This window comes from Hyperolius riggenbachi, chromosome 6 (genome assembly GCF_040937935.1).
Source record: "Hyperolius riggenbachi isolate aHypRig1 chromosome 6, aHypRig1.pri, whole genome shotgun sequence".
Classification (NCBI taxonomy): domain Eukaryota; kingdom Metazoa; phylum Chordata; class Amphibia; order Anura; family Hyperoliidae; genus Hyperolius; species Hyperolius riggenbachi.
Window position 1 is genome coordinate 106,364,627 of NC_090651.1, and position 15,700 is coordinate 106,380,326.

General features: G+C 46.6%; 1 protein-coding gene across 1 annotated transcript in view; it reads right to left on the reverse strand.

Annotated features, from left to right (window-relative positions):
* DPYD (dihydropyrimidine dehydrogenase) overlaps positions 1–15,700 on the reverse strand; it is a 1,875,594-nt gene that overhangs the window by 506,350 nt on the left and 1,353,544 nt on the right. The window contains exon 16 of the mRNA XM_068239758.1: positions 13,167–13,250. Coding sequence (XP_068095859.1) covers positions 13,167–13,250 — 84 coding nt within the window. The remainder of the gene's footprint in view (positions 1–13,166; positions 13,251–15,700) is intronic.

Genomic DNA, 15,700 nt, shown 5'->3' on the forward strand with positions numbered 1-15,700 from the left:
GTAATGCCCCGGCTGTCTTCCAGGAACTCATCAATGAGGTTTTTCGGGAGGTGTTGGGAAAGTTCGTTTTAGTCTATCTAGACGACATTCTCATTTTTTCTAACAACCTCCCGGGACACAGAACCCATGTCAGGATGGTATTAGACAAACTGAGGCAGAATCTGTTATACGCCAAACTCGAGAAATGTATTTTTGAGGTCACGTCGGTTGCTTTTCTGGGGTATATAATCTCCACCTCAGGTCTGTCTATGGACCCTGCCAAGGTCTCCGCGGTCCTGGAGTGGCCGCAGCCGGTGGGGTTAAAATCATTGCAACGGTTCTTGGGGTTTGCGAACTGTTATAGAAGGTTTATTAAGGGGTACTCCACAGTAGTCGCCTGTCTCACTAGCCTTACTAAAAAAGGGGCAGACACCACTCATTGGTCTCCCGAGGCCTTACAGGCTTTTTCTAAGTTAAAGGGGTTGTTCTGCTCAGCACCCATACTCAGACACGTGGACACTTCTTTTCCGTTTATTGTTGATGTAGACGCCTCGGAGATCGGAGTGGGGGCTGTGCTGTCCCAGCGTTCTGGTCTCCAGGGTAGACTACACCCATGTGCCTATTTTTCCCGAAGGTTCTCTCCGGCAGAGAGAAACTACGACATAGGCAACAGGGAGCTCCTAGCCATCAAATTGGCCTTCGAAGAGTGGCATCATTGGCTAGAAGGAGCTGAGTAGTGTTGGGCGAACAGTGTTCGCCACTGTTCGGGTTCTGCAGAACATCACCCTGTTCGGGTGATGTTCGGGTTCGGCCGAACACCTGATGGTGTTCGGCCAAACTGTTCAGCCATATGGCCGAACTAAGAGCGCATGGCCGAACGTTACCCGAACGTTCGGCTAGCGCTGTGATTGGCCGAACGGGTCACGTGTAGTGTTGGGCGAACATCTAGATGTTCGGGTTCGGGCCGAACATGGCCGAACTCCGAACATAATGGAAGTCAATGGGGACCCGAACTTTCGTGCTTTGTAAAGCCTTCTTATATGCTACATACCCCAAATTTACAGGGTATGTGCACCTTGGGAGTGGGTACAAGAGGAAAAAAAATTTAGCAAAAAGAGCTTATAGTTTTTGAGAAAATCGATTTTAAAGTTTCGAAGGGAAAACTGTCTTTTAAATGCGGGAAATGTCTGTTTTCTTTGCACAGGTAACATACTTTTTGTCGGCATGCAGTCCTAAATGTAATACATATAAGAGGTTCCAGGAAAAGGGACCGGTAACGCTAACCCAGCAGCAGCACACGTGATGGAACAGGAGGAGGGTGGCGCAGGAGGAGAAGGCCACGCTTTGAGACACAACAACCCAGGCCTTGCATGAGGACAAGAAGCGTGCGGATAGCAATTTGCATTTTGTCGCCATGCAGTCATAAATGTAATACAGATGAGAGGTTCAATAAACAGAGACCGGAAACGCTAACCCATCACAGATGTTCATTGTTCATGTTACTTGGTTGGGGTCCGGGAGTGTTGCGTAGTCGTTTCCAATCCAGGATTGATTCATTTTAATTTGAGTCAGACGGTCTGCATTTTCTGTGGAGAGGCGGATACGCCGCCGATCTGTGACGATGCCTCCGGCAGCACTGAAACAGCGTTCCGACATAACGCTGGCTGCCGGGCAAGCCAGCACCTCTATTGCGTACATTGCCAGTTTGTGCCAGGTGTCTAGCTTCGATACCCAATAGTTGAAGGGTGCAGATGGATTGTTCAACACAGCTACGCCATCTGACATGTAGTCCTTGACCATCTTCTCCAGGCGATCGGTGTTGGAGGTGGATCTGCACGCTTGCTGTTCTGTGTGCTGCTGCATGGGTGTCAGAAAATTTTCCCACTCCAAGGACACTGCCGATACCATTCCCTTTTGGGCACTAGCTGCGGCTTGTGTTGTTTGCTGCCCTCCTAGTCGTCCTGGGTTTGCGGAAGTCAGTCTGTCGGCGTACAACTGGCTAGAGGAGGGGGAGGATGTCAATCTCCTCTCTAAAGTCTCCACAAGGGCCTGCTGGTATTCTTCCATTTTGACCTGTCTGGCTCTTTCTTCAAGCAGTTTTGGAACATTGTGTTTGTACCGTGGATCCAGAAGGGTATAAACCCAGTAATTGGTGTTGTCCAGAATGCGCACAATGCGTGGGTCGCGTTCAATGCAGTCCTAGGCCGAAGAGGTCATAGCCTAGGGTCACAAAACCTGTTTATTTGGGCAATTTCAATGGTGGCGAGTCTGACGTACATAAATCGCAGCAATGGCCGTTAGCAACGTCTGAATCTCCCGAAATGTCTCATGCAGGTAGAAGACATATTGTTAGACTTGGGCTCCAAAGATGGGTTCCCTACATCTCTGCAAACCAGAGTTACAGGGCTCCAAATTTGGTAAAATCCCCCATAGGCTTTCATTGGGCCTCCTATTTACAGTTCCAAAATCTCACATCTTTTCAAAGGGCAATTACTCAGCAGTGGCAAATTTTCTAGCATTGTAGGGACCCTTAGGGGGAACATGACTGGTGAGTTTCGGGCCCCTAGGCCAAAGAGGTCATAGCCTAGGGTCACAAAAACCTGTTTATTTGGGCTATTTCAATGGTAGTGATGGTGACGTACATAAATTGCAGCAATGGCCGTTAGCAAAGTCTGAATCTCACGAAATGTCTCATGCAGGTAGAAGACATATTGTTAGACTTGGATTCCAAAGATGGGGTCCCTACATCTCTGCAAACCAGAGTTACAGGGGTCCAAATTTGGTAAAATCCCCCATAGGATTTCATTGCCTCCCTATTTCACTTTCCAAAATCTCACATCTTTTCAAAGGGCAATGGCTCAGCAGTACCAAATTTTCTAGCATTGTAGGGACCCTTAGGGGGAACATGACTGGTGAGTTTCGGGCCCCTAGGCCGAAGAGGTCATAGCCTAGGGTCACAAAAACCTGTTTATTTGGGCTATTTCATTGGTAGTGATGGTGGCGTACATAAATCGCAGCAATGGCCGTTAGCAACGTCTGAATCTCACGAAATGTCTCATGCAGGTAGAAGACATATTGTTAGACTTGGATTCCAAAGATGGGGTCCCTACATCTCTGCAAACCAGAGTTACAGGGGTCCAAAATTGGTAAAATCCCCCATAGGATTTCATTGCCTCCCTATTTCACTTTCCAAAATCTCACATCTTTTCAAAGGGCAATGGCTCAGCAGTACCAAATTTTCTAGCATTGTAGGGACCCTTAGGGGGATCATGACTGGTGAGTTTTGCCACTGCTGAGCCATTGCCCTTTGAAATGGTGTGAGATTTTGGAACAGTAAATAGGAGGCCCAATGAAAGCCTATGGGGGATTTTACCAATTTTGGACCCCTGTAACTCTGGTTTGCAGAGATGTAGGGACCCCATCTTTGGAATCCAAGTCTAACGATATGTCTTCTACCTGCATGAGACATTTCGTGAGATTCAGACGTTGCTAACGGCCATGGCTGAGATTTATGTACGCCACCATCACTACCATTGAAATAGCCCAAATAAACAGGTTTTTGTGACCCTAGGCTATGACCTCTTCGGCCTAGGGGCCCGAAACTCACCAGTCATGTTCCCCCTAAGGGTCCCTACAATGCTAGAAAATTTGGTACTGCTGAGCCACTGCCCTTTGAAAAGATGTGAGATTTTGGAAAGTGAAATAGGGAGGCAATGAAATCCTATGGGGGATTTTACCAATTTTGGACCCCTGTAACTCTGGTTTGCAGAGATGTTGGGACCCCATCTTTGGAATCCAAGTCTAACAATATGTCTTCTACCTGCATGAGACATTTCGTGAGATTCAGACTTTGCTAACGGCCATTGCTGCGATTTATGTACGTCACCATCACTACCATTGAAATAGCCCAAATAAACAGGTTTTTGTGACCCTAGGCTATGACCTCTTCGGCCTAGGACTGCATTGAACGCGACCCACGCATTGTGCGCATTCTGGACAACACCAATTACTGGGTTTATACCCTTCTGGATCCACGGTACAAACACAATGTTCCAAAACTGCTTGAAGAAAGAGCCAGACAGGTCAAAATGGAAGAATACCAGCAGGCCCTTGTGGAGACTTTAGAGAGGAGATTGACATCCTCCCCCTCCTCTAGCCAGTTGTACGCCGACAGACTGACTTCCGCAAACCCAGGACGACTAGGAGGGCAGCAAACAACACAAGCCGCAGCTAGTGCCCAAAAGGGAATGGTATCGGCAGTGTCCTTGGAGTGGGAAAATTTTCTGACACCCATGCAGCAGCACACAGAACAGCAAGCGTGCAGATCCACCTCCAACACCGATCGCCTGGAGAAGATGGTCAAGGACTACATGTCAGATGGCGTAGCTGTGTTGAACAATCCATCTGCACCCTTCAACTATTGGGTATCGAAGCTAGACACCTGGCACAAACTGGCAATGTACGCAATAGAGGTGCTGGCTTGCCCGGCAGCCAGCGTTATGTCGGAACGCTGTTTCAGTGCTGCCGGAGGCATCGTCACAGATCGGCAGCGTATCCGCCTCTCCACAGAAAATGCAGACCGTCTGACTCAAATTAAAATGAATCAATCCTGGATTGGAAACGACTACGCAACACTCCCGGACCCCAACCAAGTAACATGAACAATGAACATCTGTGATGGGTTAGCGTTTCCGGTCCCTGTTTATTGAACCTCTCATCTGTATTACATTTATGACTGCATGGCGACAAAATGCAAATTGCTATCCGCACGCTTCTTGTCCTCATGCAAGGCCTGGGTTGTTGTGTCTCAAAGCGTGGCCTTCTCCTCCTGCGCCACCCTCCTCCTGTTCCATCACGTGTGCTGCTGCTGGGTTAGCGTTACCGGTCCCTTTTCCTGGAACCTCTTATATGTATTACATTTATGACTGCATGCCGACAAAAAGCATGTTACCTGTGCAAAGAAAACAGACATTTCCCGCATTTAAAAGACAGTTTTCCCTTTGAAACTTTAAAATCGATTTTCTCAAAAACTATAAGCTCTTTTTGCTAAATTTTTTTTCCTCTTGTACCCACTCCCAAGGTGCACATACCCTGTAAATTTGGGGTATGTAGCATGTAAGGAGGCTTTACAAAGCACAAAAGTTCGGGTCCAGTTCTACTTCCATTATGTTCGGAGTTCGGGTCGAACACCCGAACATCGCGGCCATGTTCGGCCTGTTCGGCCCGAACCCGAACATCTAGATGTTCGCCCAACACTAGAGCTGAGCACACTTTCACGGTCTATACCGACCACAAAAACCTGGAATACATCGAGGGGGCTAAAAGGTTAAGCCCAAGGCAGGCTCGATGGTCGCTATTTTTCTCGAGATTTACATTTTTGATCACGTATACGCCAGGTAGTAAGAATACCAAGGCAGACGCACTCTCTAGGTGTTTTGAGCCGGAGACAGCACAGCCCTCTGTTCCCGAGACCATTGTCCCACGAAGTGTGGTGTTAGCCGCCACCGAGACTTGGGAGGACTGGAAAGAGACCTTGAGTCCTTTTCAGCAGGATATCCCGGAAGGGAAACCAGACGGGGTATTATTTGTTCCGTTACCATTCCGTCTCCAGATCTTGGAGATGATCCACTCTCATAAGAACGCGGGACATCCTGGAGCGTCTAGAACGCAAGATCTCGTGGCCAGATGTGCATGGTGGCCTTCGCTAGCCGCTGACTGCAAAGAGTTTGTCAGGGAATGTGCGGTGTGCGCGAAAAGCAAGCCCTCCCGGGGGGGGGGGGGGGTACTGTGAGGAATCGCGGAAGAGCCGCCGCCATGAGCCAGCGGCGGGCGGCTCTTTCCGCATCGCACGGAGAGGCAGCCGCCTCCTCGCATCATGAGGCGGCTGCCTCCGTGCAGCATGTTGCGGAACGCGGCGAAACCGCCGCGTTGGACGCGGCGGTTCGCGCACATGCTCCGGCGGCAGAGACTCGGAGCGGGGCTGCTGTGGCTGGGACATGTGGTCCCTCGAGATTTAGAGTGACGCGCGCGCGCGCACTCAGGCAGGGCCTTTATGGCAGCCAGTAGTAGTCAGCTTACCAGGCTGGTCAGCTGACTCTGGCTTCACTCCCCATTGGTCCAGCACGGTGGGAGGTGCTGGGGAGTGAAAGGGGTATATATACTACTGGCTGGTCATTTCTCGGGTGTCTGGCGTTACGATCACATACGTGGGAGCACCCAGATCCGTAGTCAGATCCGTTAGTGTGCCGGGACCAGCTGGAGCTGTAATCCTACACTAAGCTAGATTCTGTTGATAGCTTAAAGTACTAGTTTGATTGTGATTATCTGTTATGACCTTTGCCTGCCTCGACTATCCTCCTGAACTCTGACCTTGTACCTCGTTATATCTGATACCCCGTTGCTGAACCCTGCCTGTACTTTGACTCCGCCTCTGCCTCCTGATTTTGTACCCCGAGATATCTGATACTCCGTTGCTGAACCCTGCCTGTACTTTGACTCCGCCTCTGCCTCCTGATTTTGTACCCCGATATATCTGATACTCCGTTGCTGAACCCCGCCTGTACTCCGACTCTGTCTTTGCCTACTGATATTGTACTTATCTGTCCGTCTGTATACGACCTGGCTTGTCCGACCTCAAGAACCGACCTCACGATTGGAGGCGGTTCCCCCGTCCTGTTGGTGACACTTCCTCCTGAGTGTCACTTTCGGACTTCCCTTCCCACTGTCAGTCTGACTCCTCCCGTCTTGGAGAGCTCAGATCTGCGGAAGGAATCTGTGCAGTCCTCCTTGCTGCACTGAGGCTTGTCCTCTGTATTACTGTTGCACCAATCACAACACTCTACTCAGGTGAACAGAGGTTAGCAAGTATATTGGATTATCGGTGATACTGCAGATCACATATAATCTGGTATACGTCTGTATTTCCTGTGATACTGCAGATCACCGGTAATCAGACCTCTCTGTGCTTCACCGATCGTTACAGCTACCTACTCACAATTTTCTAGGGGAGACTCTCTAATTATTGGCAGGTGTGTCCAGTTCAATCCACTCCAGGTGCAAGCTGATCCAATTGGCAAATACATCTTTGTTCACTGTGAAGTATACGGTACCCCTTTGCTTATACTAGCCTTTTATATCCCACCCCCATAATACTCCTCAGCACCTCTAAAAGAAGGTATAAATTTCATGCTGCAGTTTCCAGGGGTTCCTTCTCTTTGGTTGGGCGATTTTAATAACGTCTGTAACGCATCTAAGGACAGACACCCCCCGCAAGGTAATAAAAACACCACCTTTTATAATCTTATGTCCGATATACAGTTAATTGACATATGGAGGCATGTACATCCCACTGAATTCCTCCAGCACCCACAATGCAAGGTCGCGACTAGATTACATATTTGGCTCTTCCTGCCTTACCCCTATGATTGAGGATGCTCAAATCCTACCTAGGCTGCTCTCTGACCATTCTCCACTTACAGTCTCTCTAAACTGGGGCCTTAAAACCCCCTTCACCTACTGGAAATTTAATCCATTTTGGTTGGAACTTATGAAAGCTGACAAACTCCCTAAGCACATTGAAGACTTTTTCTTTATTCACAGGGACGAGGAGAATAGAAAACTTATGTGGGACACCTTTAAAGCTTACCTCAGAGGCGCGTTAATACAAGCGGCTGCCACGCATAAATCAGCTACCCATAATAAGCTGCAAACACTGGCCACTCAAGTAATTCAAGCTACAAACCACTATACTGCCCACCCAAACCCTGAAACTAAAAGAATAATGGACAAATCCCAAAGTGAACACTGTGAATTACTAAAAGAAATGACCCTTAGTAAACTATTTTTCAATAAACAGATGCGGTATGAAATGGGGGAAAAGGCCGGCGCACTGTTAGCCCACCTAGCTAAACCACACACAACCTCTCCAATCATCCCCTTTATAACAGACTCGACGGGCAACATCGTATCCTCACCCTGTAAAATTAATAAAGTCTTCTACGACTACTATTCAGACCTATATTCCAGCAAAACCCTAGCATCACAATCAGACGCTGAAGCATACCTTTCTGAGCTTAATTTATCACGACTCACAGAGGCACAACGTACTTACTTAGAAGGCCCCCTCACACTAGAAGAATTAGACTGTGCTATCGCAAGTTTTCCCAATAAAAAAGCAGCAGTGTAACGATTGCGGAATCGTCTCCGTGGTCAGCGCACCAGACGTGCGCTGACGCGGCGGATTTCCTCCACAAGCGTATAATTGAAGACACCCAGGCTAGGTGCTATGCACCTGCAGAGGGAAATTCCTGTCGGCAGGTGGAGCTGTGGAGTGCAGAGGAACAGCTCCTCTGCCCTACCACACACGCCAGACAGGAATTGTACGAAGGGAAGAAACGCAATCGCAAGAGAAGCGATTGAGAGTGAGCACAGAGACAGATTGTGTGTGTGTGCATAAAATTAGTCGCCAACTCGCGACTGTGCACACACCACAGCAGATAAGAAGCAGGAACGCGATCGCGAGAGGTGCGATCGCCAGACGTGACACAAGGTACAGCAAGGCGGAGCACGAGAGTAGCAAAGGCACAGCAAATAATACAATAAGGAAATATGGAAAATAACAAAAGCTAGCTAACCGCGAACACCGCACTCATTCGCAACAGTGCACGCGGTTATGCGCGGTCTCCACGTGATAAGCACAATAGAGACAAGCACGCCTAACTAACCATTAACAGACAAACATGAAACAGAGGACGCGAGCGCTTGCTTAACGGTTACCTCACCGAGCCTCCAGCAAGCGCAGCAGACAAGACAGACACACGAAAACAGGGACAAGCGACAGAAGGATCCCCAGCGCTAGCGAAAAGTAGCTAGCGCGATCCCAGGAGACAGAGTAGCAGAACAGAAGGATCCCCAGCGCTAGCGAAAAGTGGCTAGCGTGATCCCAGGAGACAGAGTAGCAGAACAGAAGGATCCCCAGCGCTAGCGAAAAGTGGCTAGCGCGATCCCAGAAGACAGAACAGAAGGATCCCCAGCGCTAGCGAAAAGTGGCTAGCGCGATCCCAGGAGACAGAGTAGCAGAACAGAAGAATCCCCAGCGCTAGCGAAAAGTGGCTAGCGCGATCCCAGGAGACAGAGTAGCAGAACAGAAGGATCCCCAGCGCTAGCGAAAAGTGGCTAGCGCGATCCCAGAAGACAGAACAGAAGGATCCCCAGCGCTAGCGAAAAGTGGCTAGCGCGATCCCAGGAGACAGAACAGAAGGATCCCCAGCACTAGTGCTAGGGCAAGTGCGATCCAAACACACGGCAGACAGAACAGATGAGGTAGGCAGAAACAACCGCTGTTCCAACCTACACTCCAGACTCAATCAGAAGGATCCACAGCCGCTAACGCTAGGGCTTGTACGATCCAAATACAAGACAGACGGAACAGGCAAAACAGATAATACAACCTGACTGGACTAGAAGGGGAGCCTAACGCACCCCCCAGGAATTAACTATACTAGATAGCAATGGCTGACACTCCAGCAGTGTCCATCAGGAACAGACCATGGAAGGGAAATGTCCAGCAAAGCATTCTGGGAGCAGAATGCTTTTATAGTGCCAGTCATCAAAAGAAGGCAGGTAACGGATTTGCATGACTAATGTATGCAAATCCCTCAGCAACACAAGCTGCACAACTGACAGAAGGTCTCCTTTCCAGAGTCCTGCAGCAAGCAAACCTAAACAATGGTCAAAAGGCTGCCTGCCTGCGCAGGCAGCTGAGCGGATTCTCAAAAGCAGGCTTAGATGGTATCCCCTCCGAAATATACAAAAAGTACACAGATGAAATAGCTCCTACACTATTAGAAGTATTTCAACAGTCACTAGACACCATGGAACTTCCACGTTCAATGAGGGAGGCCCTTAGTTGTTTTGCCCAAACCTGGCAAGGACCCACAGTTCTGCGAATCTTACAGGCCTATTTCGCTCCTCACAACTGACGTGAAGGTTCTTGCCAAAGTTCTTGCCACGAGGCTCAATTCAGTTATACTTTCTTTAGTGCATGCTGACCAAACTGGGTTTATGCCAGGCAAAAAACACAGCAATAAATATACGCCGCCTTTTCTCCAACATACAATGTCAACATCTTAATGCAGGTAATAGGGCCATTGCCTCGCTAGACATGGCAAAGGCCTTTGACTCTGTGGAGTGGCCCTTCCTGTCTGCGGTCCTTGCCAGGTTTGGGTTTGGAGAAACATTCTGTAAATGGGTTAAATTACTATATACCAACCCCCTTGTGCGAGTCTGCACAAACTCCTGGATATCAGATACATTCCCCCTGGAAAGAGGAACGAGGCAGGGGTGTCCTCTGTCCCCATTACTATATGCCCTGGTAGCGGAGCCTTTGGCACACAGACTCAGAACTCACCCTGGAGTGGTGGGCCTAAAAACCCCCCACTCAAAAGACAAAATAAGTATGTATGCTGATGACACAATCCTGTATCTGGCGGACAGTGGACCTTCCCTGTCTTGCGCCCTAGACGTGATAGAAGAAGCCAGTTACTATTCTGGGCTGTGTGTCAACCGTTCCAAATCAGTGGTACTCTTGCTAGATGACACAGGTGACCCCTCCTCCACTTCAGTAATACCCTTGCAAGTGGTGCAATCCTTTAAATATCTTGGAGTGCACATCTTCTCGTCCCCCAAACAATATCTCACTGATGAAATATACAACCTAATTCCCTATGTGCAGACCCGCTGTAAGTCCTGGGCCAAACTCCCTCTCTCTGTGATAGGCCGCACAAGCCTAATTAAAATGGTATTGCTACCCAAACTGCTATATCTCTTTCATCACTCTCCCATATATATCCCCCAAAAGTTTTTCAAACGCCTTAGGTCTATCCTCCTAGCTTTCATTTGGGGTAATGGCAGAGCCAAGTTAAAATACTCTTTGCTACAAAACTCAAATAACCTTGGAGGTATCTCTTTCCCCTCCTTCCACATGTACTACTTAGCCTCACAATTGCAACACCTGGCAGCTTGGTTTGTAGTTCCACATGCAGTGAACCCGGAAACTCTAGGATATGGCCCTGACCCCCACAAGGAATGCTTGGTGTTAGAGGATCTCTCCACACACCTCCCACCCAAAAGACAAGACAATACCATTTTGAGACAATTTGTAAGTGTATGGAGATGTGTTCGGAAGGAGTTTGCTGCTGATGGACACAAATACCATATGCCCCTCTGGAATAATCCCGCATTACCTGAATTTAACACTATCCCTGACCACAATTTTTGGAGCTCACATGGTATTGTCTTCCTGGGACACATTCCACTGCCCACCAGTCAACAATTCAGATATCTACAATTGAAGCACGCCTTCATGTGTCAATTTAAGCATCTACCACTTAAGATATACAGCCTCCCCATTATAGATATGATAGCCAATGGCCCTACTCCACACATGATAGGTAACTTATATAAAGTAATGGTCAATAACAACGCCTTGGAACGCACGATGAAGACCAGGGATAAGTGGGAGGCAGCGGGTGTTGAGATTCAAGATAACGACTGGGATGACGCTCTCTTTATGGTTAAGAAATCCACTCCCTGCATACGCGAACGCAGCACTCAACTGTATATATTGCATCAAGTGTATCTCACCCCAGCTACAATCTCTAAATACAACCCTGCCCAATCAGACACTTGTCCTAGATGCTCAATAACCTCCCCCTCCTTCATGCATTTGTTATGGGAGTGCCCCCCTTGATTGATTTTTGGACCCAGGTTACCAAGTTCTTACACGATAAAATGGGGAGCCCTGTCCCACTGGACCCCATTCTATGCCTACTAGGCGTTATACAGGACGAAGATTTAGACTCCTCCTCCAAAACCCTTCTATCTGAAACTCTATTCATGGCCAGACAAGAAATTGCCAGCAAATGGCTCTCCCCTCCACTGCCAACCATTCCCAACTGGAAGAAAAGGGTTAACAACTCCATCCCTTATAAAAAATTAACATATGTACACAGAGGGTGTCTGAAAAAATTCCACCTAGTCTGGGATAAATGGAAAATATCTTAATGTACCTCCCCTTCACCCTGCCCAGTAAACCTCTCCCTCTAAGGTTCCCAGCGAAACCTGGCCTAAAGATGAAATAAATACTCAATTGTATCTTAGACCTATGTGATTATCTAAGCCATGCTCAATATGCTGTATGCCACCTACTCAACTAGATGTGATAGTCCCACATTCACTGGATGTACCACACTCGAAATGCCTGCTCTGTTCATGCATCTATTATTTGTATCTCTGTCTTTGATTTTCTCAGTTGTCAAGTACTTCCCTAATGCTGTATACCTGCCAGATGCAATTTTATACAATTTTATACATGTGTACTTCGTTTACCTTAATCCTGTGCATTATCTGACAATACCAATAAAGCCTTGTTTTTTGTTTAAAAAAAAAAATATAAAAGAAAACCATAGGATACCTAAAAAAGTCATTTTTAGGAGTTGGAGTATAAATATAATTGTTTATCTCATCAGTTTATTTTCAGCACGGAAATAAAAAGAAAAGAAACGTATAAGATAATTAATTTTACAGTATGTGTTTTACTAAAAGTAAATCAAACATAGAACTAAGTCTAATTTTTATTTTCAGTTTGAGGACTTTGCATGTACTCTGCAATTAGGTAAGAGCAGCCACTGGTCAGGTCACCAGGGAGAACTCTACAGTAGAGGGAGAGGGAACCACTAGACACCAGGGGCCTGATTCATTAAGCTGCACTGCTATAGCACCGCAAGCTTAATGACATCAACGTGAGCTACATACAGGGCAGCACGCTACTTTTGGCAGTGCTGGGCTCCTAAATTACGTTAGCGCGTAACTATTTTGCGGCCTCTCCTTCAATGCACCACGAGATGTGAAGTATTGCGACCGTGATACTTCACTAGGGTGGCCACTAATTAGCTAATTTATTATAAACTGATTAAAAAGATCAGATGCCGAAAATTTTCATATTTAAAAAAAAAAAACGTAGAATTAAAAAAACAAATGTTAGATGAGTTGCTGTACTAAAGAAATTCAGACAATTCGTTTTTAGGCTTTCCACTATAAATATACGGTAGTAGGATTTGCTAACTTTGTAAAATCAGAGCACTTTAGGCATCTGCAGGGCTTACCGATAGCTGAACAAACATTCTTACCTGTCCGCAAGCGAGTCCCATGCCTCTTTCTCCCATGCCATGGGGACATGAAAGATTCAACTCCAGTGCATCAGCTCCAGCAGCCTAAAACAAAGAATAGAATACAGTTAGCAGTACAGAGTGATGTATGTTACATTGCAGCGGTATGAGGTCATTAGCTTTTCTCCTTTTGCATATAAAGTAGGTAAAATTTAGACTAGTTAACCGCTTCCGGATGGCAGTGATTGAAATCTGCGCCCTGTTTTGATGCTGTTGTTCCTACCAGGGCGTAGATTTCACCTCACTGCCACCACGCGTTCTCGCCACTCTTGTTGTCCATGCCACTCGTGTCGCTCTCTGCCCATCACAGTTCACTTATTCTCCCTGCTGTCTCTATGACAGCATTTTATTGACTCCTCCTGACCCTGTCATAAAGGTAAGCAACTCCCATTGGCTTACATTGATCACACTGTCAGGAGCCAATGAAAGCAGATCCTGACCAGCTCACAGAGCTCTGCCTTCACAGAGATGGAAGAGTGGGTGGCCTGAGGGGGCGGGTGTGAAGCATGGACGGCAGTGGTTTCTGGTACCAGCGGTGGTACTGAATGGATTATAATCTGAACATTTGTATAGTGCTTTTCTCCTGTCATACTCGAAGTGCTCAAGAGCTGCAGCCACTGTGACACACTCAAGAGGCCACCCTGCAGTGTTAGGGAGTCTTACCTTGAACACCTTACTGAATAGGTACTGACCCTAGTCAGGATTTGAACCCTGGTCACCCATGTCAAAGGCGGTGCCCTTAACCAGTACACATCCAGCCACCAATTTACTTTTGTATAGTTTTATTTATTTTATTTTTTTTATCCTCCGTTAGTGCTTTAGGGCAAAATTTCTGATTAAACATCTACATGGTGGCAGGATTAACTGACTTTTTTTTATAACATGGAGTAAACAGAACCAGACCTCCATCCATCCAGTCAGTCAATACAGTAATGCACTACTTTTGGCTGTTATTATTTATATTTAGTATTTATATAGCACTTAACCACTTCCCAACTGAGGGGTTTTACCCCCTGACCACCAGAGCAATTTTCACCTTTCAGCGCTCCTTCCATTCATTTGTCTATAATTTTATCATTACTTATCGCAATGAAATGAACTATATCTTGTTTTTTTCGCCACCAATTAGGCTTTCTTTAGGTGGGACATTATGCCAAGAATAATTTTATTCTAAATGTGTTTTAATGGGAAAATAGGAAAAAATGTGGGAAAAAAATTATTATTTTTCAGTTTTCGGCCTTTATAGTTTTTAAATAATGCATGCTACTGTAATTAAAACCCATTAAATGTATATGCCTATTTATCCCGGTTATAAAACCGTTTAAATTATGTCCCTATCACAATGTTTGCCGCCAATATTTTAGTTGGAAATAAAGGTGCATTTTTTTCAGTTTTGCGTCCATCCCTAATTACAAGCCTATAGTTTATAAAGTAACAGTGTTATACCCTCTTGACATAAATATTTAAAAAGTTCAGTCCCTAAGGTAACTATTTATGTATTTTTTTTGAATTGTAAATTTTTTATTTTTTTTTTAATTACAAAAAAAAAAAAAATTGGGGAGTGTGGGAGGTAAGGAGTTAATTTTTTTGTGTAAAACAAGTTTTACTATTTGGCCACAAGATGGCAACATTACCAATTTGTTTCATGCGACCTGCAAGCGTCCTTCCGGACGCTTGCAGGAAGTAGAAAGAGGCTGGGACTTTGTTATTATTTCACAATGATCGCGCTGCTCAGCCGAGCGGCAGCAGATCATTGCGGGGCTGAGATCAACGAACGGGAATGGATTTTCCCGTTCGTTGATCTCTGGGCGAGCGGGCGGCGGCGTGTTTACTAGCGGCGGGCGGCGTGTTTACGAGCGGGAGCGCGGACAGCGGCGGGTGTGCGCAGAGTACGGATTTCTCCGTCCCTGGGGGTGAAAGGATGGAAAAAGGGGCGGAGAAATCCGTACGCGCGGGGGTAAAGTGGTTAACGTATATAGTCTTGTCACCAACTGTCTCTCAGAGGAGCTCAGAATCCAATCTCCATACACCTATGGTAGTCTGTGGTTGATTTTAGGAGGAAGACAATTACTGTAACCTATCTGTATGTTTTGGGGTTATGGGTTAAACCGGGGTAAGTGGAGGAAGCCCACATAGACACAGGGAGAACTGACAAACTATGTGCTGATAGTGCTCTGGCTGGCATTTGAGCTGGAGACCCAGTGCTGTCATTAAAGTCAATGGGGCTCAGCACAAATTTCTAGTTCACAAATTTTTGCAGTTAAAATTCATGAACACGTTCAGGAATGCAAAATTGTGATGTTTGGCCATGCCTAAGCATACAATCTGCTGCAACAACCTACAGCCCGGAGGGGAGCACATTATTGAAAGCCACTACTGACAGAAATCAATCAGAATTAGGATCGAGAAGCCACGTTGTGCCATCCATCCATGGCAGATTTGATCATAACGATGGAATCTGCTGGGGAAATCAAGTAATGTATGGACACCTTAGG